Source organism: Oncorhynchus mykiss, chromosome 12 (assembly GCF_013265735.2).
Source record: "Oncorhynchus mykiss isolate Arlee chromosome 12, USDA_OmykA_1.1, whole genome shotgun sequence".
Taxonomy (NCBI): Eukaryota; Metazoa; Chordata; class Actinopteri; order Salmoniformes; family Salmonidae; genus Oncorhynchus; species Oncorhynchus mykiss.
This window is the reverse complement of record NC_048576.1, coordinates 49,411,022-49,433,407: the sequence shown is the minus strand read 5'-3', so window position 1 is coordinate 49,433,407 and position 22,386 is coordinate 49,411,022. Positions and strand designations below refer to the sequence as shown.

Below are 22,386 nucleotides of genomic sequence, written 5' to 3'. Positions count from 1 at the left end.
ATCGCTCTAAAAATGCGTTATAGAAGTAAATAGAATGAAAATACCTTATAATGAGCAGAGAATAGAAAATGAGCAGAGAAATATTGGAGTATCCATTTATTATATTTCATATGCATGTTATTGTTTAAGGGACTGGTACATGTACACAGAAATGACACACATTTGTTTTCTGAAAAATAGATTTCATCTCAATGAGGAAAAACCTGTATAAAAAAAGGTTAAATAACATTTTGAAAAATGAGGTTTTGCAGTAGTACCCCCATCCGAGGTAGTGAGTAATTGGGTTGTTTTCTTTGTCATGAAAATTACAGGTTTAGTACCCACGTTGCATTGCACTAGCGTGACTCATGGAAACAGACTCTGTGTGTTCCCCATAGGGTCCTCCTCACCATGGCGGTGTGTGAAAGTGTGTGTATAAAACCTGCCAAGCTGGAAGGCACCATTGATTTAGCAGCAGCTTTCCCCCTTCCACTCTCAACCCTGCTGCCTAAGGCGGAGGGGGGAAGAGAGAGAGAGACGCAGGCTGGCCCCAGGATGATGTACAGCACTGGGCTGGGTGATATCAAACCTCCCCTGGGTGCTAGGGCTCTAGATAGGCAGTTTTCGGGGCTAGATTGGTGTTAAGGATGCTAATACATGCTCTCTGTCCGTCCCTTCTGTCTGTGATATGTAAATAGACCTGCAGACGGTCCCCCCCCACTTCTCTCTCTCTCTCTCTTTCACCGTGAGTGTGTGTGTGGGTGAGAGAGAGAGAGAGAGAGACCTGCCTCTGCTGTGCTGAGATGCAGAGAAAGCGAGAGAGGGTTAGCGAGCGAGAGAGTCCCACTTCTGCTTTCCCACTCTCATCATTCCCCCTCCTGCTCTCTCTTGCCTGTGGAATATACTGACAAGGAATAATCTCTCAGGCACATACACGGCTGTGCAAACAAAACATTTGCTATATTTATTTTCTGTGAGTATGTTTGCCTCGATTTTCTATGCTAAGAAGCTAGGGAGAAGACTTGTACAGAATGCGAGGAAAGCCAAAATGCAGAAAGAGACGGTAGGTGTGAGATGTTTTCTGATTTATGTTGGTCAACAAATAGTGGCATAGTTTAAGAAGAATACAAAGTGAAAGTGTCCATCTGGATGTAAGAAGCAGCTTTCTTGATTATCATTTTGAAAGGCTCAGTTTTGTGGGCTATGCAATCTGTTCTGTAACAGCATCTGTTCTACCTCAGTTGAGAGCGAGTGTAAGAGACCTTAAAGCATGCTGTAGCTTTCTCATTAACTGCACACTGTCCTCTTATCAGCTGTCCCCCGGTTACATTTCTCCAAAAAACATCTCTGAAGTCCCCGATACAAGTTTGACAGTGTGTCAGTTGCACTAGCAGATTTCCTCCCCAAACAGAGTCTTAAGATAAATCAGCATCGCTTTAGATTAGTCCAGGGGCAGTTGCTTACAGTACATTGCCAGTAGATGCTGTTTTAACAGTGTGTTTTGGTCCTGTATGAAGTCCTACTGATATTGCTGAAATTGAGGTTGTCCTGATATGGACACCGTATGAGTGTTTGGGATTGTATGTGTTATATACGTGTCATAAGTCATCTGGGATAGTGTGTGATTAATGTGACTTACGTGAAGTAGAAAGTAAGAAGTCTATTTTTGAAAGTATTTGATTAACGGTGTGCTTTTATGCTTTTACAGATTTCTGTTTTACAGAGTTTTAGATCACTAGAGTTTCCACCTGTTGTTTTTATCCTGGAAAATCAGAATTTCAACCCTGGGCTTTAATATCGTTGAATAGGTTAGACCCTAAGATTTTTATAAACCAGAACATGTTGAAACTTAAATAGGGGTTATTGGCTTTCAACATGTTTCTGCTCTAGGGCTAAGTCACTCACTCCCAAGCCCCTTTATGCTGCACAAGCCTCTGGTGTTGGAATCTAAGCAAGCTGTACAGTAAACCAAAAAATGTTTGTTCACTTAAACACCATGATGTCTATCAACAATAGAGCTGATTTGCAATGGGGATGTGGAGAGTCTGGGGTGGGACGTATTGATCCAGATCGGAGACTAGAGGAGTCAGTGACAAGGTAGCCTCGCAGGACCAACCTTCCAAATGTTGTCTTGTTGACTCGACTATTGGAAGTCTGGAGGTTTTTAGTTTAGAATGTTGTGTTGGAATGGAAGCGCTGGCTGCCGACCAAATCGGACAAGAAAAGTTTTAGTAGCATCATTTTTTGTATCTTATGTTATTTGCAAAAATGGCAAAAAATCTCTGATGCTGGAGTCTTATATCTCCCTCTCTAACTTTAAGCATCAGCTGTCAGAGCAGCTTACCGATCACTGTACCTGTACTCAGCCTATCTGTAAATAGCTCACCCAACTACCTCATCCCCATATTGTTATTTATCCAATTGCTCGTTTGCACCCCAGTATCTCTACTTGCACATCATCTGCACATCTATCACTCCAGTTTTAATGCAAAATTGTAATTATTTCACCTCCATGGCCTATTTATTGCCTTACCTCCCTACTCTTCTACATTTGCACACACTGTACATAGATTGTTCGATTGTGTTATTGACTGTACATTTGTTTATGTGTAACTCTGTGTTGTTGTTTTTGTCGCACTGCTTTGCTTTATCTTGGCCAGCTCGCGGTTGTAAATGAGAACTTGTTTTCAACTGGCCCACCTGGTTAAATGAAGATGAAATAAAAAATAAATAAATACATGTTTTTTTAGCTTGTTGTCAGTCAGAAAGTAGTTGTTTTAGTGTGTGATATTTTGAAATGAATGGATTACCAACCAGGTCACTGTACTCACCATTAACTTTACAGTATGTTATGGGCAAAATGACTTGGCCATAACCTTCACCCCATACATTGCATTGTACAAGCACTCTTAAACACAGCCAAATGGTCCGCAGCCACACTCATGCGTGTACTGCGGCCCTGTAACTGAAGAAGCTGGGGTTGTGGTTGTGGTGAGGGAATATGGTGCTTGTGAAGCTGAGCGTGAATGAGCAACAGGGAGAGCGGAGAAGAGAGTGGGCCTCGGCACAGTTGGGAAGCAACTAATTGGTCCTCTGTGTCAGCTCTTGTACAGAATAAACCACAGAGTTATTGGGGGGGGGGGGGGGGGGGAGTAGAATATACTTTTCAGGTTTTCTTTCTCCTAAGCTCTTTACCCTAAACTACTGTCTGGGATTTGGGAAACTGTTCAATGATTATTTGAAATATACCCATTTGTTTCTTGAAGAAAATACGTTTTGAGCATCATGAGCTTCAGTGAAAGTACTGGCCAAGTCCTATTTTATTTTAAAGTCTAGTTTTGGAATTGTGTTATCTAAACAAATGTCACTTTTGCAGATTTTTGAAAGGTAAATTGAATATAAAGCCAGAACAATGAATCCTCTAAAGTAACCTTTCTTCTTATACGTGTCAAATTAGGCCGACAGTCCTTGATATTCCACCTTGATTAAATAGTCATTTTTACCTTCACCTGAAACACAAGAACAAATCCAAGCAGCGGTGCGATAAAATCAAATTGAAAGAGGACTGGTTTTGTTATTAGATTACCAGAGCAGCCACTGCTGCCAGATATACTCATATGCATAATCGTAGCAGGAATAGCCCATTTAATTTTCACACTTTTGAATTATATACAATATGTATTTTCCACTTGAAGAAATAGAGTTGTGCTCGTGTTTGCTAAGCAGCCCTGACATGAAGTCTGGAAAAGGGCTGCTCTTTGTGTAATATTCCTAGGTTCTTTAGTGGCTACTTCGTTTTCTATTGAATCATTTGAACATTGATGTGGTGAAGAAGCATTATCAACAAGCAAAGTCGGAAGAGAGAGACCTTGATTTACAGTTGACACACTTAAATATTTCAGCTTTTATTCTCCAGCCTACTTTAACGTTTCAGTGTGGTTCTCCAGTTTGATCAATAAGGTATTTTGGAAAAAGCTCCAGCCAGCCAGGTTGCAAGCCTTTCGACTACATTATTTGACTGTGTCCAATTGGGTTATACGTACAGTCGGGACCTGGTGAATCGTCCACCAGAAGGTTGTCTGAGGTTGGTCGATGGGGAAGGTTGTGCATAACACCCTGCTTGTAGAGCGGAACGTCACATTTTCAGGGCTTTGTTTAAGGTTTTGTGGTGTGGTCTTCGGGAGCTTACTTTTGCCTTAAGATCAGTCTGGGTTTAAGATATAGCCGTCGGGGTTTCACCTCAACTTAACCCTAGAGGATTTAGCAGTTTTGACTAGCTACGGTCATCATTTTGACGAGGCACTTGGACATCGTGTTTCTCCGTTGTTATGGTGTTAGTTCATGATGAAGATCCATTGATATCAAGTCACTCACTCCTGAATTCTTTTTGGGAAACGCATCACTTGTGTAATGAAGTTTATTTGACGTGCCAAACACAAACAGAAGGTTATGTCAGAAGTGCTCCTTGCCATAACCTCAATTCGAAAAAATCTGAAATAATGTCCCCATCAAGAGTCAATTGCTGTTCCTCATTATTTTTTGCCGTTGTTTAACATCTCTCAATTCAAATCTAATTTAATTGGTCACATACACGTGTTTAGCAGATGTTATTGCGGGTGTTGCGAAATGCTTGTGTTTCTAGCTCCAACAGTGCAGTAATATCTAACCAGTAATATCTAACAATTTCACAACAATACACACAAATCTCCTGGACTTTAACATGAATTAAAACAACTCAAACCCTCTGCTGACTAGGAATTTATTGATTAGCAGGCGGCCAGACACATTGTTTTTCTTATTGTCCAGGAGTCATTTCAACAAAAAATATGATATTATTCCCTCTAACAAAGGGCATACCACACCATTTTGTCATCCCAACCACTTGCCCCGTGTTGTCGGGCTTCTCAGATGAGACCATCGTAACGTCATTATAATCTCACACTGTTGAATGTCTTACTCACTTGTCTTTCTCATTTCCTCCATCAGGTTTATCACGTTGCAATAACTTTTTAGCTACGTTTCTGGAAAAGGATTTGATCAGTCGGACTTCTGCCAAAAAAAAAAAAACGATATTCATTTTAGGACATTGCCTTCCTTTGTGATTTTTCTGCAAGGCCTCCATTTTGTATTTACAGCAGTCTGGGGCTGAATCCTAAATGGCAACCTATTCCCTATATGGTGCACTAAATAGGGAATAATTGGGTGCCATTTGGGCTGCACACTGAGTCAGTAGTGTAGTGGAAGAGATACTGCCATCTGTCACAAAGCCAAAAGTTTTTAGATGTATTACAGGAGTGCACAGTGCAGGATTTTCATTCCTTGCACAGGATTTGTAATATCCCTTCACAATTGATTTCCTTAATTGGATACGGGAAGGAGTAGACCGTTTCCATTCTAAACGTGAGCTGGTGTGTGGACATAATATATGCTATTTAGCAGACACTTATATACCAAGTGACTTACAGTCATGCTGGCATTCATACAGTATTTCGTATGGAATCAAGCAAGAATCAAACCCACAATCCATGGCGTTGCAGACACCATGCTCTACCAACTGAGCAACACAGGTCATTAGGAGTCCCATAGGTATACTCCTCATAATATTCCCCTAAATGGGAAATAGGGTGTGGACAAATAATGAATTACTGGACTCTCTCACGTAAGGATTTGTCATCGTCAAGAAGTGATGACTGTATTAGATTTGGTTTTCCTTTGTTGTTTGACCCTCCTGCTGTGTCCTGCATCTCTTAATTCAGATTTTGTATCTATTAATAAACTATTGCATTGACTATTGAGTTGCTCTGATTGTTCGATTTATTCTATACAGAATGCCGTATTGCATACAATTTTGAGTTTGGTTTATGATTTGTATTGCACAGTGAAGATTTGACAGAAATGTAGCCAATTAGGCTTTCACTTATCTGGCTACTGATGCTGTTATTACGGAGTGAAGACTGTCTTTTGTGTGAGGTACAGCAGGATATTCAGTGTCTGTGACTGATGAAGTTAATTGCAAAGCTGGCATATCATTTTAGCCATTGTTCAGATGGACTCTTAATCCGCGAAGTGGTAGGCCACACAAGCTCACAGAATGGGACCGCCGATTTCTGGACCGCGTAGCACATAAAAATCGTCTGTCCTCGTTTGCAACACTCACTACCGAGTTCCAAACTGCCTCTGGAAGCAACGTCAGCACAATAACTGTTTGGCCGAGCAGTCGCACACAAGCCTAAGATCACCATGCGCAATACCAAGTGGCGAGTCCACAACTTGCCGCCGTTGGACTCTGGAGCAGTGGAAACGCATTCTCTGGAGTGATGAATCACGCTTCAAATCAAATCACATTTTATTAGTCACATGCGCCAAATACAACAGGTGAAATCCTAACCATCAATGCAGTTTAAAAAATAAAATAAAAATATGTATAAGAATAAGAGATAAAAGTAACAACTAATTAATGAGCAGCAGCAAAATAACAATAGCGAGACTATAAATCAAATCAAATCAAATTTATTTATATAGCCCTTTGTACATCAGCTGATGTCTCAAAGTGCTGTACAGAAACCCAGCCTAAAACCCCAAACAGCAAGCAATGCAGGTGTAGAAGCACGGTGGCTAGGAAAAACTCCCTAGAAAGGCCAAAACCTAGGAAGAAACTTAGAGGAACCAGGCTATGTGGGATGGCCAGTCCTCTTCTGGCTGTGCCGGGTGGAGATTATAACAGAACATGGCCAAGATGTTCAAATGTTCATAAATGACCAGCATGGTCGAATAATAATAAGGCAGAACAGTTTAAACTGGAGCAGCAGCACGGTCAGGTGGACTGGGGACAGCAAGGAGTCATCATGTCAGGTATTCCTGGGGCATGGTCCTAGGGCTCAGGTCCTCTGAGAGAGAGAAAGAAAGAGAGAATTAGAGAGAGCATATGTGGGATGGCCAGTCCTCTTCTGGCTGTGCCGGGTGGAGATTATAACAGAACATGGCCAAGATGTTCAAATGTTCATAAATGACCAGCATGGTCGAATAATAATAAGGCAGAACAGTTGAAACTGGAGCAGCAGCACGGCCAGGTGGACTGGGGACAGTAAGGAGTCATCATGTCAGGTAGTCCTGGGGCATGGTCCTAGGGCTCAGGTCCTCCGAGAGAGAGAAAGAAAGAGAGAAGGAGAGAATTAGAGAACGCACACTTAGATTCACACAGGACACCGAATAGGACAGGAGAAGTACTCTAGATATAACAAACCTACCCTAGCCCCCCGACACATAAACTACTGCAGCATAAATACTGGAGGCTGAGACAGGAGGGGTCAGGAAACACTGTGGCATCCGAGGACACCCCTGGACAGGGCCAAACAGGAAGGATATAACCCCACCCACTTTGCCAAAGCACAGCCCCCACACCACTAGAGGGATATCTTCAACCACCAACTTACCATCCTGAGACAAGGCTGAGTATAGCCCACAAAGACCTCCGCCACGGCACAACCCAAGGGGGGGGGGGGCGCCAACCCAGACAGGATGACCACATCAGTGAATCAACCCACTCAGGTGACGCACCCCCTCCAGGGACGGCATGAGAGAGCCCCAGTAAGCCAGTGACTCAGCCCCTGTAATAGGGTTAGAGGCAGAGAATCCCAGTGGAAAGAGGGGAACCGGCCAGGCAGAGACAGCAAGGGTGGTTCGTTGCTCCAGAGCCTTTCCGTTCACCTTCCCACTCCTGGGCCAGACTACACTCAATCATATGACCCACTGAAGAGATGAGTCTTCAGTAGAGACTTAAAGGTTGAGACCGAGTTTGCGTCTCTGACATGGGTAGGCAGACCGTTCCATAAAAATGGAGCTCTATAGGAGAAAGCCCTGCCTCCAGCTGTTTGCTTAGAAATTCTAGGGAAAATTAGGAGGCCTGCGTCTTGTGACCATAGCGTACGTGTAGGTATGTACGGCAGAACCAAATCAGAGAGATTGGTAGGAGCAAGCCCATGTAATGCTTTGTAGGTTAGCAGTAAAACCTGGAAATCAGCCCTTGCTTTGACAGGAAGCCAGTGTAGAGAGGCTAGCACTGGAGTAATATGATACAATTTTTTGGTTCTAGTCAGGATTCTAGCAGCCGTATTTAGCACTAACTGAAGTTTATTTAGTGCTTTATCCGGGTAGCCGGAAAGTAGAGCATTGCAGTAGTCTAACCTAGAAGTGACAAAAGCATGGATTAATTTTTCTGCATCATTTTTGGACAGAAAGTTTCAGATTTTTGCAATGTTACGTAGATGGAAAAAAGCTGTCCTTGAAATGGTCTTGATATGTTCTTCAAAAGAGAGATCAGGGTCCAGAGTAACGCCGAGGTCCTTCACAGTTTTATTTGAGACGACTGTACAACCATTAAGATTAATTGTCAGATTCAACAGAAGATCTCTTTGTTTCTTGGGACCTAGAACAAGCATCTCTGTTTTGTCCGAGTTTAAAAGTAGAAAGTTTGCAGCCATCCACTTCCTTATGTCTGAAACACATGCTTCTAGCAAGGGCAATTTTGGGGCTTCACCATGTTTCATTGAAATGTACAGCTGTGTGTCATCCGCATAGCAGTGAAAGTTAACATTATGTTTTCGAATAACTTCCCCAAGAGGTAAAATATATAGTGAAAACAATAGTGGTCCTAAAACGGAACCTTGAGGAACACCGAAATTTACAGTTGATTTGTTTGAGGACAAACCATTCACAGAGACAAACTGATATCTTTCCGACAGATAAGATCTAAACCAGGCCAGAACTTGTCCGTGTAGACCAATTTGGGTTTCCAATCTCTCCAAAAGAATGTGGTGATCGATGGTATCAAAAGCAGCACTAAGGTCTAGGAGCACGAGGACAGATGCAGAGCCTCGGTCCGATGCCATTAAAATGTAATTTACCACCTTTACCACAAGTGCCGTCTCAGTGCTATGATGGGGTCTAAAACCAGACTGAAGCATTTCGTATACATTGTTTGTCTTCAGGAAGGCAGTGAGTTGTTGCGCAACAGCCTTTTCTAAAATTTTTGAGAGGAATGGAAGATTCGATATAGGCCGATAGTTTTTTATATTTTCTGGGTCAAGGTTTGGCTTTTTCAAGAGAGGCTTTATTACTGCCACTTTTAGTGAGTTTGGTACACATCCGGTGGATAGAGAGCCGTTTATTATGTTCAACATAGGAGGGCCAAGCACAGGAAGCAGCTCTTTCAGTAGTTTAGTTGGAATAGGGTCCAGTATGCAGCTTGAAGGTTTAGAGGCCATGATTATTTCCATCGTTGTGTCGAGATATAGTACTAAAACACTTGAGCGTCTCTCTTGATCCTAGGTCCTGGCAGAGTTGTGCAGACTCAGGACAACTGAGCTTTGAAGGAATACGCAGATTTAAGGAGGAGTCCGTAATTTGCTTTCTAATAATCATAATCTTTTCCTCAAAGAAGTTCATGAATTTATCACTGCTAAAGTAAAAGTCATCCTCTCTTGGGGAATATTCTCTTGGGGAATAGCTTTGCGACAGTATCAAAAAGGAATTTCGGATTGTTCTTATTTTCCTCAATTAAGTTAGAAAAATAGGATGATCGAGCAGCAGTAAGGGCTCTTCGGTACTGCACAGTACTGTCTTTCCAAGCTAGTCGGAAGACTTCCAGTTTGGTGTGGCGCCATTTCCGTTCCAATTTTCTGGAAGCTTGCTTCAGAGCTCGGGTATTTTCTGTGTACCAGGGAGCTAGTTTCTTATGAGAAATGTTTTTAGTTTTTAGGTGTGCAACTGCATCTAGGGTATTGCGCAAGGTTAAATTGATGATCCTTGGTTGGGGTCTGAGCAGATTATTTGTTGCAATTGCAAACGTAATAAAATGGTGGTCCGATAGTCCAGGATTATGAGGAAAAACATTAAGATCCACAACATTTATTCCATGGGACAAAACTAGGTCATGACATGTTGGATAAAACCCACTGAGTCGATGATGGCTCCGAAAGCCTTTTGGAGTGGGTCTATGGACTTTTCCATGTGAATATTAAAGTCACCAAAGATTAGAATATTATCTGCTATGACTACAAGGTCCGATAGGAATTCAGGGAACTCAGTGAGGAACGCTGTATATGGCCCAGGAGGCCTGTAAACAGTAGCTATAAAAAGTGATTGAGTAGGCTGCATAGATTTCATGACTAGAAGCTCAAAAGACTAAAACGTCACTTTTTTTTTTGTAAATTGAAATTTGCTATCGTAAATGTTAGCAACACCTCCGCCTTTGCGGGATGCACGGGGGATATGGTCACTAGTGTAGCCAGGAGGTGAGGCCTCATTTAACACAGTAAATTCATCAGGCTTAAGCCATGTTTCAGTCAGGCCAATCACATCAAGATTATGATCAGTGATTAGTTCATTGACTATAATTGCCTTTGAAGTAAGGGATCTAACATTAAGTAGCCCTATTTTGAGATGTGAGGTATCATGATCTCTTTCAATAATGACAGGAATGGAGGTGGTCTTTATCCTAGTGAGATTGCTAAGGCGAACACCGCCATGTTTAGTTTTGCCCAACCTAGGTCGAGGCACAGACACGGTCTCAATGGTGATAGCTGAGCTGACTACACTGACTGTGCTAGTGGCAGACTCCACTATGCTGGCAGGCTGGCTAACAGCCTGCTGCCTGGCCTGCACCCTATTTCATTGTGGAGCTAGAGGAGTTAGAGCCCTGTTTATGTTGGTAGATAAAATGAGAGCACCCCTACAGCTAGGATGGAGTCCTTCACTCCTCAGCAGGTCAGGCTTGGTCCTGTTTGTGGGTGAGTCCCAGAAAGAGGGCCAATTATCTACAAATTCTATCTTTTGGGAGGGGCAGAAAACAGTTTTCAACCAGCGATTGAGTTGTGAGACTCTGCTGTAGAGCTCATCACTCCCCCTAACTGGGAGGGGGCCAGAGACAATTACTCGATGCCGACACATCTTTCTAGCTGATTTACACGCAGAAGCTATGTTGCGCTTGGTGATCTCTGACTGTTTCATCCTAACATCGTTGGTGCCGACGTGGATAACAAAATCTCTATACTCTCTACACTCGCCAGTTTTAGCTTTAGCCAGCACCATTTACAGATTAGCCTTAACGTCGGTAGCCCTGCCCCCCGGTAAACAGTGTATGATCGCTGGATGATTCGTTTTAAGTCTAATACTGCGGGTAATGGAGTCGCCAATGACTAGAGTTTTCAATTTGTCAGAGCTAATGGTGGGAAGCTTCGGCATCTCAGACCCCGTAACGGGAGGAGTAGAGACATACATTTGTCAGGTAGCAAAACAGTTTGGCAACAAAACGCACAACAACTCGAAAACAAGTCTGCAAGTTGTGACAGGACAGCAGGGCACTGGTTAGTCAATGTGTGGGGGCACCGGGAAGTCACCATCTGGCAGTCCGACGGACTAATCTGGGTTTGACGGATGCCAGAAGAAAGCCCGAGTGTATAGTGCCAACTCTAAAGTTTGGTGGAGGAGGAATAACGGACTGGGGCTGTTTTCCACGGTTCGGACCACACCCCTTAGTTCCAGTGAAGGAACATCTTAACGCTACAGCATACAATGACATTCTAGACAATTCTGTGCTTCCAAATTTGTGGCAAAAGTTTGGGGAAGTCCCTTTCTTGTTTCAGCATGACAATGCCCCTGTACACAGGTCCATACAGAAATGGTTTGGCGAGAACCTGGCTGGCCTGCATAGAGCCCTGACCTCAACCCAATCGAACACCGTTGGGATGAATTGGATGGCCGACTGCGAGCCAGGCCTAATTGCCCAAAATCAGTGCCCGACCTCACTAATGTTCTTGTGGCTGAATAGAAGCAAGTCCCTGCAGCAATGTTCCAACATCTAGTGGAAAGCCTTCCCAGAAGAGTGGAGGCTGTTGTAGCAGCAAAGTGGGGACCAACTTTATATTAATGCCCATGATTTTGGAATGAGATATCCGGCGAGCTGGTGTCCACAAACTTTTGGTCATGTAGTGTATCAAAGTCGACATTTTAAAGGAATCAACTAATTGAACTTTACTCCATGGTGTCTCTGGAGCCATTCTCTATTTCTAACAGAATGGGATTTTGCCCACTGGTTAGACTCAATAGATCCCCATTGCATCATGAGCCTATTTCAGCTTTAGCTTTGCAATTCAAACAAGTCTCGAAATCTTAATTTCCCTGTGCTCCGATGTGGTTGTACAGTCTTTAAGAAAGGCATTAGCGCCAAAGTAAATCATTTCCTTTGATGTACTTTGGAGAGGCTCAGACAATGCTTCCAATTGAAGGGGAGCATGAACTGTCCCAGAAAGACCTTAATATTGACTTTTAGATATTTGAAACCATACAAACTTAAATTGCTCTTGTACAGTTCTCTGTAACATCACTTAGTGTGGCAGCTCAATAGCACGAAAGAGTACTTACGCTAGAATGTGCGGTGACACTTAACTTGAATGGTTTATCATAATGCCTAAAGGGTTTCATACTGTATGTGACTTTTAGAGCTCAACATATAATGAATGACATTTAATGAAAACCTATGCCACATACGTCACCATAAATCTGTTAGCAGAATGACAATTGCTTTTTGCTTCTTTTACTTTCGGCTTAGTACACCAGCTTCAAACAGCTTCTAATGCTATATTTTTGGTTATTGAAAAGATACATGACCAAAAGTATTTGGAGGCCTGCTCGTCGAACATCTCATTCTAAAATCATGGTTATTAATATAGAGTTTGCCTCCCACTTTGCTGATTAGGCCTTGTTCGCAATCGGCATTCCAATTCATCCCAAAAGTGTTCGATGGGTTAGAGGTCAGGGCTCTGTGCAGGCCAGTCAAGTCCTTACACACCAATCTTGGCAAACCATTTTTGTATGGACCTCGCTTTGTGCACGGGGGCATTGTCATGCTGAAACAGGAAAAGGCCTTCCCCAAACTTTTGCCACAAAGTTAGAAGCACAGAATTGTATAGAATGTCATTGTATGCTGTAGCGCTACGATTTCCCTTCTCTGGAACTAAGAGGCCAAGGCCGAACCATGAAAAACAGTCTCAGACCATTATTCCGCCTCCACCAAACTTTAGAGTTGGCACTAACACAGATTATTTTGTCGGACTGCCAGATGGTGAACCTGGAGAGGGAGAGACGGGTGAAGTAGTTGTGGGGCGTCATGATTTTAGACACCTCTTGACAGCTAAATCCTTCTACCTGCCACCCGGGCTGAAATGACAAATGCCAAACTATTCCCGTGGGACCTCATCTCTCCATCAGAGTGCGGCCCATTTAGGGAGACATTTTGTCAGTTTATAAAAAGCCTTGCCGGCCTGGTCACCAATCTTATTAGCATACACCCGCATTATTAATTATTACCTGACAGGTACCAGCAAGGTGAGGCCAGAGAGCCAATAGATTCAGGTCCCTGGAAGACTGCCAGCATACCAAAGAGAAAGAGCACCCAACTAGAGACAAAGTACTAGACAGAACTGCATTTCTGATTGCGTGGCACCAATCAATATTTAATGATATCTCCGTTGGCTTTTGACCTTTATGCCTAGGCATGGCAACTTAAACGAGCAGTTATATCGTTTTAATGAAAGCAGCTGTAAGCATTGTTCAGTCCCATAAGCTGACTTACACTGAATTGGTCCTTGGCATTAGCGGTAATGCTATTGTGTAAATTGGCTGTATAACCAACATTATTATCCTTGCTCTACTGTTAGGCTTTGAATCTCAAGGGTTCCCGGAGATTAACACAGATTACCCAGGCTTGGAGAGTGAGGAAAATGGGTGTTACAGATAAGCCTAATAGTAGATACTGTGCACTGAGACCACTGGGTATTTTCCGTAGCAGTAATTTGAGTTTTAACTATAATGGATAGAGCACAGCATAATGAGCAAGTCCAAAGTCAAAACAAGGGGAAATGGTTTGAGCTTGTCACTGGATGATATATTGGTTGGTTGTGTTTTCATAGCTCATGAACTGTCCGTAAGATCCAAATGCATTTGTAGATGCGCATAGCATCAGCTATTTTATTCTATTCTGTGTTTGGGGCGTATTCTTCTTGACATGCACAGTGAATACCAAGAAATCTGCTAAGTGTCCAGAGAATTGGTCTGCTCATTGGTTTGTTTGTACAGTACTTCAAACTGATGTTGTTTTTGGGGTGGCAGGTAGCCCAGCGGTTAAGCGCATTGGACCAGTAAACAAAAGGTTGCTGGTTCGAATCCCCCGAGTTGAGTAGGGGGAAAATATGTTAATATGCCCATGACCAAGGCACTTAACCCTAGTTGCTCTGTATAAGAGCGTCTGTTAAAATAAAAATATGAAGGGCTTTGATTATGGGTATTATGGCCTTAATAGAGACAATTACGATTTCAATTACTGTTCACTGTCAGCTGTCGAATAAGGCTTTGCTGTTACATCAACGTAGGGAGACACAGGCACTGTTGACTCTTTAAAAAATATTGTAGGTTCTTTAAAGATTTTCTTGAAATTCTAGAAGATAAGATACGTGGGAAAGATAGTGAGATGTTTTGTCAAAGAGCAGTAAGCCAGATTCAAACTCATGCTGACCCTGTAGATATATCTGTCTGAGGCTACGGCCCTACACCAAGCCTAGGCCACACTGCAGTACTTGTTAACATGTCTGTTTACATTTATATGGGAAGAGGAAGGTGGCTCCTACCTTCAGCAGCCATCAGGGGCTATCTTGCACTCTCCACTTCAAAAGGCAGGCTGGCAGGCGGTCCCTCCAAAGGCCACATTATCAAACGTCTCCACAGCTGTGCTCTGCAAACTTTTCTTTATTTCAAAGGGCTTTGCGAGGATCAATTTAGCAGACAGCTGCCGAATGGTAGAACAACATGGGCATAAGAGGCATCAGAAAGCTACTTAAGGGAAAGAGAAAGCTACTGCAGTGCCCTTATTTGGTTCATTCAGACTGTTATTGAATGTAATTTTTGTTTCATTGGCCCACCCCCTCTGCCGAGGCAGCTGGCACTGATGTGGATACGTCTGGGCGGTGCAATGCTTTGAACATCTCATCGAGATCACTTTGTTTATTAGCGGAGCCCACTCGAACACCACAAGAGCTCTCTCTGTTGTTGGCCATATGATTAGGTTCCATTATATTCCGAATTGAGCCTGAATGGTGATTGCGGCTGTAATTGTGCTGTTGTTTTTCAGACATTAATTTATGAGAAAGCTCAAAGCAGGGAAGTTTAAGGGGCAGTGCAGTTAAAAATGTGATTTACCTGTTTCTTTATGATATTTTCAAACTGAGGTCGAAATAACACATTATGATAATGCTCTTTTTGTGTAAGTTGGTTGAAAAAAATGCATGGAATTTCTGCCTATTCAGGTGGGATGGAACTTATTGTCAACATCATGACATCACAATGCGATCTGATTATAATAGACCAATGACTGTTCATCTGGGTAAGGGGGTGGGCTCTATACCATCCTTTCAGCCAATCAGGGCTGTGTATGTAAATCTCTTCAAATCTGTTTCATAACTCCCACACGATCAGAATGAGCATGTCAAAGGCCAAAGGAAGTTCAGGGAAATAAATGATTAAACATATATTTTGGAGTTATTTTCATTAAATAAACACACACAGTGATTTATTAGACATACAGTGATGATTAAAAAAATACAATTACAAAGACTGCATGGGGGCTTTAAGAAAGTTATGACATTACATCATATTAGACAACATCCCTTTCCCTTTCTGTCTCAATTTTCTTTTCCCTTTCTCTCTCTCCTGCTCTTTCTCTCTCTCTTTTTCTATTTCTCTCTCTCTCTCTCTCTCTCTCTCTCTCTCTCTCTCTCTCTCTCTATTATAAATGAAGCAGCGCGTTCAAGTATCAGACGGCTGGGAGATATAAAGCACAAAATGCCAGACACACTTAGAGGCCAGTAGCTGTTTGGGAAAAGCAGAGGAGGCTGGCGGGTGGAGATATAGGAGAACAGGCTCATTGTAATGGATGGAATGGAATGGATGAACTCGTATCAAAGACATGGTTTCCATGTGTTTGACACCGTGCCATTTATTCTATTTCAGCCATTATAATGAGCCCGCCCTCCAATATCTCCACCCGCCAGCCTCCTCTGCTCTCTATTCCAAGCATGCTGAGGTTCTCATCCTCACCCTTACTCTCTGCTGCGCTGTGCTCAGCTGTGGGCAGGGTTGTTGGTAGATGTGGGGGGCTGTGTTATCGGTGCCGGGCCAGAGTCTGATAATCCTCCCATCACAATGAGGCGGAGAGGGAGAGAGCATGGCAGCTTCCAGACAATCAGAACTCTCGTCTGAATCCCCGAGCTACACGCTTCTCACAGCCCATAGCGATAAAGGGACATATCAATAAAATACCCATCAACAAATACCCAGACATGAGAGGGAGAGAAAGAGCATGTTTGAATAATGAGGTAAAATCTAGATTGAGGGAATTGAGTGTGAGGGATGGGAGTGGAGAAAGAATTTGGGAGAGGGACTTAGCGATAATAAAAGAGAGACAATGGATATGTTGCAAAGTACAGTCGTGGCCATAAGTTTTGAGAATGACACAAATATTAATTTCCACAAAGTTTGCTGCTTCAGTGTCTTTAGATATTTTTGTCAGATGTTACTTCGGAATACTGAAGTATAATTACAAGCACTTCATAAGTGTCAAAGGCTTTTATTGACAATTACATGAAGTTGATGCAAAGAGTCAATATTTGCAATGTTGATCCTTCTTTTTCAAGACCTCTGCAATCTGCCCTGGCATGCTGTCAATTAACTTCTGGACCACATTCTGACTGATGGCAGACCATTCTTGCATAATCAATGCTTGGAGTTTGTCAGAATTTGTGGGTTTTTGTTTGTCCACCCGCCTCTTGAGGATTGACCATAAGTTCTCAATGGGATTAGGGTCTGGTGAGTTTCCTGGCCATGGACCCAAAATATCGATGTTTTGTTCCCCAAGCCACTAAGTTATCACTTTTGCCTTATGGCAAGGTGCTCCATCATGCTGGAAAAGGCATTGTTCGTCACCAAACTGTTCCTGGATGGTTGGGATAAGCTTTTTCCTGGAGAGAAGTGGCTTCTTTGCTGCCCTTCTTGACACCAGGCCATCCTCCAAAAGTCTTTGCGTCACTGTCCGTGCAGATGCACTCACACCTGCCTGCTGCCATTCCTGAGCAAGCTCTGTACTGGTGGTACCCCAATCCCACAGCTGAATCAACTTTAGGAAACAGTCCTGGTGCTTGCTGGACTTTCTTGGGCGCACTAAAGCCTTCTTCACAACAGTTTAACCTGAAGTTAACAGTTTAACTTGAAGTTCTTGATGATCTGAAAAATGGTTGATTTAGGTGCAATCGTACTGGCAGCAATATCCTTGCCACGTGTTTCCTTGCAAGTAACGGTGGTTGACAGAGGAAGGAAAATGATTCCAAGCACCAACCTCCTTTTGAATCTCCCAGTCTGTTATTCGAACTCAATCAGCATGACAGAGTGATCTCCAGCCTTGTCCTCGTCAACACTCACACCTGTGTTAATGAGAGAATCACTGACATGATGTCAACTGGTCCTTTTGTGGCAGGGCTGAAATGCAGTGAATTTTTGTTGTTGTGGGGGATTCAGTTCCTTTGCATGGCAAAGAGGGACTTTGCAATTAATTGCAATTCATCTGATCACTCTTCCTAACATTCTGGAGTATATGCAAATTGCCATCATACAAACTGAGTCAGTAGACTTTGAAAATGTATATTTGTGTCATTCTCAAAACTTTTGGCCACGACTGTACTGTACGTACTTGTGTTCTATCTAGAGCGTGTAGCAAGTAGGGAAGTCAACTGTTATTTTCAAGTGCGCAAAAAAGCAAGTGTTTACTAAGTTTACCAGAAGTTCTAAAAACGTACTTGGGAGGTCTGGAAAACAAAGCATGCATGGGAGCATACTTTTTTTGTTCCCTTCGCCGGGGAGGCTATCCTGTAACACCTTGCGATGCAGTGAAAACTCTGAAAACTTCTGGATTAATGGCGGACTGAAGAAAATGTTCCGGAGGGATAAGGAATCATTTTGTCAAATGTAAGTATTGTTTATTTATTCACCAAATTATGTTAAAATGTTCAACAAATTACTTTCATATGAATTTTGAATTTGAATGTTGTCACTTCTGTTTATCAGCCAAGACAATTACTGTTTGGCGGCTCTGCGTGGTGGAACACCGCTTAACATTAATTTTCAATGGAAGGAAAGTGGTGAGAAGCGGAGTGGTCGGGGGACCATTGGGCGGCACGAACAAGGCGTGGGAGGCAGTGAAAAAGTTCAGCATTTTCCAACTTTATTGAAATCACCAGCGGCGAACGCTATGCGACCCAACAAGGGAGTCTTTCTTCAGCAAAGATGGCTGACAAAAATACTAGGATAGAAGCATACAGTGGCTTGCGAAAGTATTCACCCCCTTTGGCATTTTTCCTATTTTGTTGCCTTACAACCTGGAATTAAAATAGATTTTGGGGGGGTTTGTATCATTTGATTTACACAACATGCCTACCACTTTGAAGATGCTAAATATTGTGTTATTGTGAAACAAACAAGAAATAAGACCAAAAAACAGAAAACTTGAGCGTGCATACTGTAACTATTCACCCCCCAAAGCCAATACTTTGTAGAGCCACCTTTTTCCAGCAATTACAGCTGCAAGTCTCTTGGGGTATGTCTCCATAAGCTTGGCATATCTACCCACTGGGGTTTTTGTCCATTCTTCAAGGCAAAACTGCTCCAGCTCCTTCAAGTTGGATGGGTTCTGCTTGTGTACAGCAATATTTAAGTCATACCACAGATTCTCAATTGGATTGAGGTCTGGGCTTTGACTAGGCCATTCCAAGACATGTAAATGTTTCCCCTTAAACCACTCGAGTGTTGCTTTAGCAGTATGCGTAGGGTCATTGTCCTGCTGGAAGGTGAACCTCCGTCCCAGTCTCAAATCTCTGGAAGACTGAAACAGGTTTCCCTCAAGAATTTCCCTGTATTTAGCACCATCCATCATTCCTTCAATTCTGACCAGAATCCCAGTCCCTGCCTATGAAAAACATGGTGCTCTCGGGGTGGTGTTCTCGGGGTATTGAGAGGTGTTGGGTTTGCGCCAGACATTGAGCTTTCCTTGATGGCCAAGAAGCTCAGGTTTAGTCTCATCTGACCAGAGTACCTTCTTCCTTTTTTCTGGCCACTCTTCTGTAAAGCCCAGCTCTGTGGAGTGTATGGCTTAAAGTGGTCCTATGGACAGATACTCCAATCTCCACTGTGGAGCTTTGATTAATGCCCTCCTTGCCTGGTCCATGAGTTTTGGTGGGCGACCCTCTCTTGGCAGGTTTGTTGTGGTGCCATAATTCTTTCCATATCTTAATAATGGATTTGAATGTGCTCTGTGAGATGTTCAAAGTTTCAGTTATTTTTTTGTAAACCAATCCTGATCTGTACTTCTCCCTGATCTGTTTGGAGAGCTCCTTGGTTTTCATGGTGCCGCTTGCTTGGTGGTGCCCCTTGCTTAGTGGTGTTGCAAACTCTGGGACAATTCAGAACAGGTGTGTATATATATACTGAGCTCATGTGACCGATCATGTGGCACTTAGATTGCACACAGGTGGACTTATTGAACTAATTATGTGACTTCTGAAGGTAGCACCATATCTTTTTTTAGGGGCTTCATAGCAAAGGGGGTGAATACATATGCGCTCACCACTTTGCCATTTTTAATTTATAATTTATTTGTTGATACAAGTTATTTTTTTTCATTTCACTTCACCAATTTGGAATATTTTGTTTGTGTCCATTACATGAAATCCAAATAGAAATTACAGATTATAATGAATCAAAATAGGAAAATGCCAAGGGGGATGTATACTTTTGCAAGGCACTGCATGTAAGTAATTATAACGCCAGAATGAATCATGCAAAAAAAAGTACATTTGAGAGGAATATGTTAGTTAATAAAGAGAAAAACATGTATGCCTTTTTTTGGTCATAAAGTACATTTATGATAATCGCTATTTTTAAAGCTAGCTGACGAGCTAACATTAGCCAGCTAGCTTGCTATTTTTATGGCCGTTATGACATGAGTATTACATTATAGTTTGTGTTGTTTAATGTTTTAGGGACTCGTAAGAAAAACAGCAATCCAGGCTGTCGTAATGTGAAACAGTGGATGTAAAGTATCGAGCTCGCTAAAGCATCTACTGCAAATTGAACGTACAATTTTGTAAGCTTGCCTTGCTAATATTTGCCATACAATGCAGCTGAAGTAACGTAGCTAACTATTTTCTTGCTTATTACGTAGTGGAGGATAAAAATACCTGTATGCCTATGGATGTGTAACTAGCTATGTAGCCGATCTGTGTATGGACCCTAAAATATTTGGTATAAATGTTAGTTCAGAACAGGGGTTTTAATTGGTTCACCAGTTAATCATTAATCCCCAAGAAATTGCAGACAATTACTGTTACATGTCAATATTAGCTAGTTAGCTATTAACCTAGCTATGAACCTCAGCTATTATAGCCGGTTGTTTCGACTTCAAAACAGTCTGAATGGCATCAATGAAGCCTTTGGATTCAGTAGAATATAATATAACTTTATTGTGCCTTGTATGCAAGTAGTATATACAGTGAGGGGAAAAAAGTTTGATCCCCTGCTGATTTTGTACGTTTGCCCACTGATAAAGAAATGATCCGTCTATAATTTGAATGGTAGGTTTATTTGAACAGTGAGACAGAATAACAACAAAAAAATCCAGAAAAACGCATGTCAAAAATGTTATAAATTGATTTGCATTTTAACGAGGGAAATAAGTATTTGACCCCTCTGCAAAACATGACCTTGATGACTTGGATAATTTCAACCAGTAGAGAATGTGAAACACTTTATTGAAAGTTCATTATCCAAGTTTTATAAATGCATAATACATGTATTATAAATATTATAATTGTAATATTATATTATAAATAAATCTGTATTTCAAATGCATATCTGGTGTGCCTTATAAAAATAGAGGAAAAAAGGGGTGGGGAGAGAGGTGTGACAAAGAGTGTAAGACAAAGGGAAAGAGGTAAGAACAGAGGAGCAGGGAAGACAGCATATGATTCATGAATTACAGTGCTACTAAACTTCATATTCTCTCAGGTCATCACATTTGCATAATATTGTCTCTGGCAGTGTCTCCTAACCAGCTTTGGGCCCCCAGTTGGCCCAAAGTTTATCTTAAGAGCGGGTGATTTGGCGATGATGAATGGGGGTTGGCGTTCTCTCTCACATCAAAACATACCTGCAGACGAGAGACAGATGGAGAGAGAGATACAAGTGTGAAAAAACACGCCTTAACCTTTCTGATCTCCCCATCCCGGATCCGGGTTCGTGAATACAGACTCAAGCTCATTACCATAACGCAACGTTAACTATTCATGAAAATCGCAAATGAAATGAAATAAATATGCCATCTCTCAAGCTTAGCCTTTTGTTAACAACACTGTCATCTCAGATTTTCAAAATATGCTTCTCAACCATTGCAAAACAAGCATTTGTGTAACAGTATTGATGGCTAACGTAGCATTTAGCATTAGCATTCAGCTGGCAACATTTACACAAAAAAACAGAAAAGCATTCAAAAAAATCATTTACCTTTGAAGAACTTCAGATGTTTTCAATGAGGAGACTCTCAGATAGCAAATGTTCAGTTTTTCCTGAAAGATTATTTGTTTAGGACAAATCGCTCCGTTTTCTGCGTCACGTTTAGCTATGAAAAAACCCCTGTATCCAGGATTGTGTAAATCTATCAGCAAGCTCATTAGCATAACACAACGTTAACTATTTATGAAAATCGCAAATGAAATGAAATAAATATGCCATCTCTCAAGCTTAGCCTTTTGTAAACAACACTGTCATCTCAGATTTTCAAAATATGCTTCTCAACCATAGGAAAACAATCATTTGTGTAAAAGTAGCTAGCTAGAGTTAGCATTTCGCGTTAGCATTTAGCGTTAGCATTAGCGTTAGCATCCAGCACGCAACATTAACAAAAACATAAAAGCCTTCAAATAAAATCATTTACCTTTGAAGAACTTCTGATGTTTTCAATGAGGATACTCTCAGTTAGATAGCAGATGCTCAGTTTTTCCAAAAAGATTCCTTGTGTATTAGAAATAGCTCCGTTTTATACATCACATTTGGCTACCAAAAAAAATCCATAAATTCAGTCCTCAAAACGCAAACTTTTTTCCAAATTAACTCCATAATATCGACTGAAAACATGGCAAACGTTGTTTAGAATCAAGCCTCAAGGTGTTTTTCACATATCTCTTCATTGATACATCGTTCTTGGACACATGCTTTCTCTCCTGAATCCCAGGAGAAAATGACCGCACCTGAAGATTA

The 22,386-nt window shown here is 41.9% G+C and overlaps 1 protein-coding gene across 23 annotated transcripts in view; it reads left to right on the top strand.

Annotated features, from left to right (window-relative positions):
- LOC110537714 (discs, large homolog 2 (Drosophila)) overlaps positions 1-22,386 on the top strand; it is a 288,136-nt gene that overhangs the window by 164,949 nt on the left and 100,801 nt on the right. The window contains exon 1 of one of the 23 annotated variants that reach the window (XM_036937704.1): positions 777-1,042. The exons of 21 other annotated variants lie outside the window; for them this stretch is intronic. In XM_036937704.1, the coding sequence (XP_036793599.1) occupies positions 959-1,042 (84 nt within the window). In that variant the 5' untranslated portion in view covers positions 777-958. Of the gene's footprint in view, positions 1-776; positions 1,043-22,386 lie in introns of those variants that run through there. One more of the 23 variants, XM_021624014.2, reaches the window with a different exon arrangement.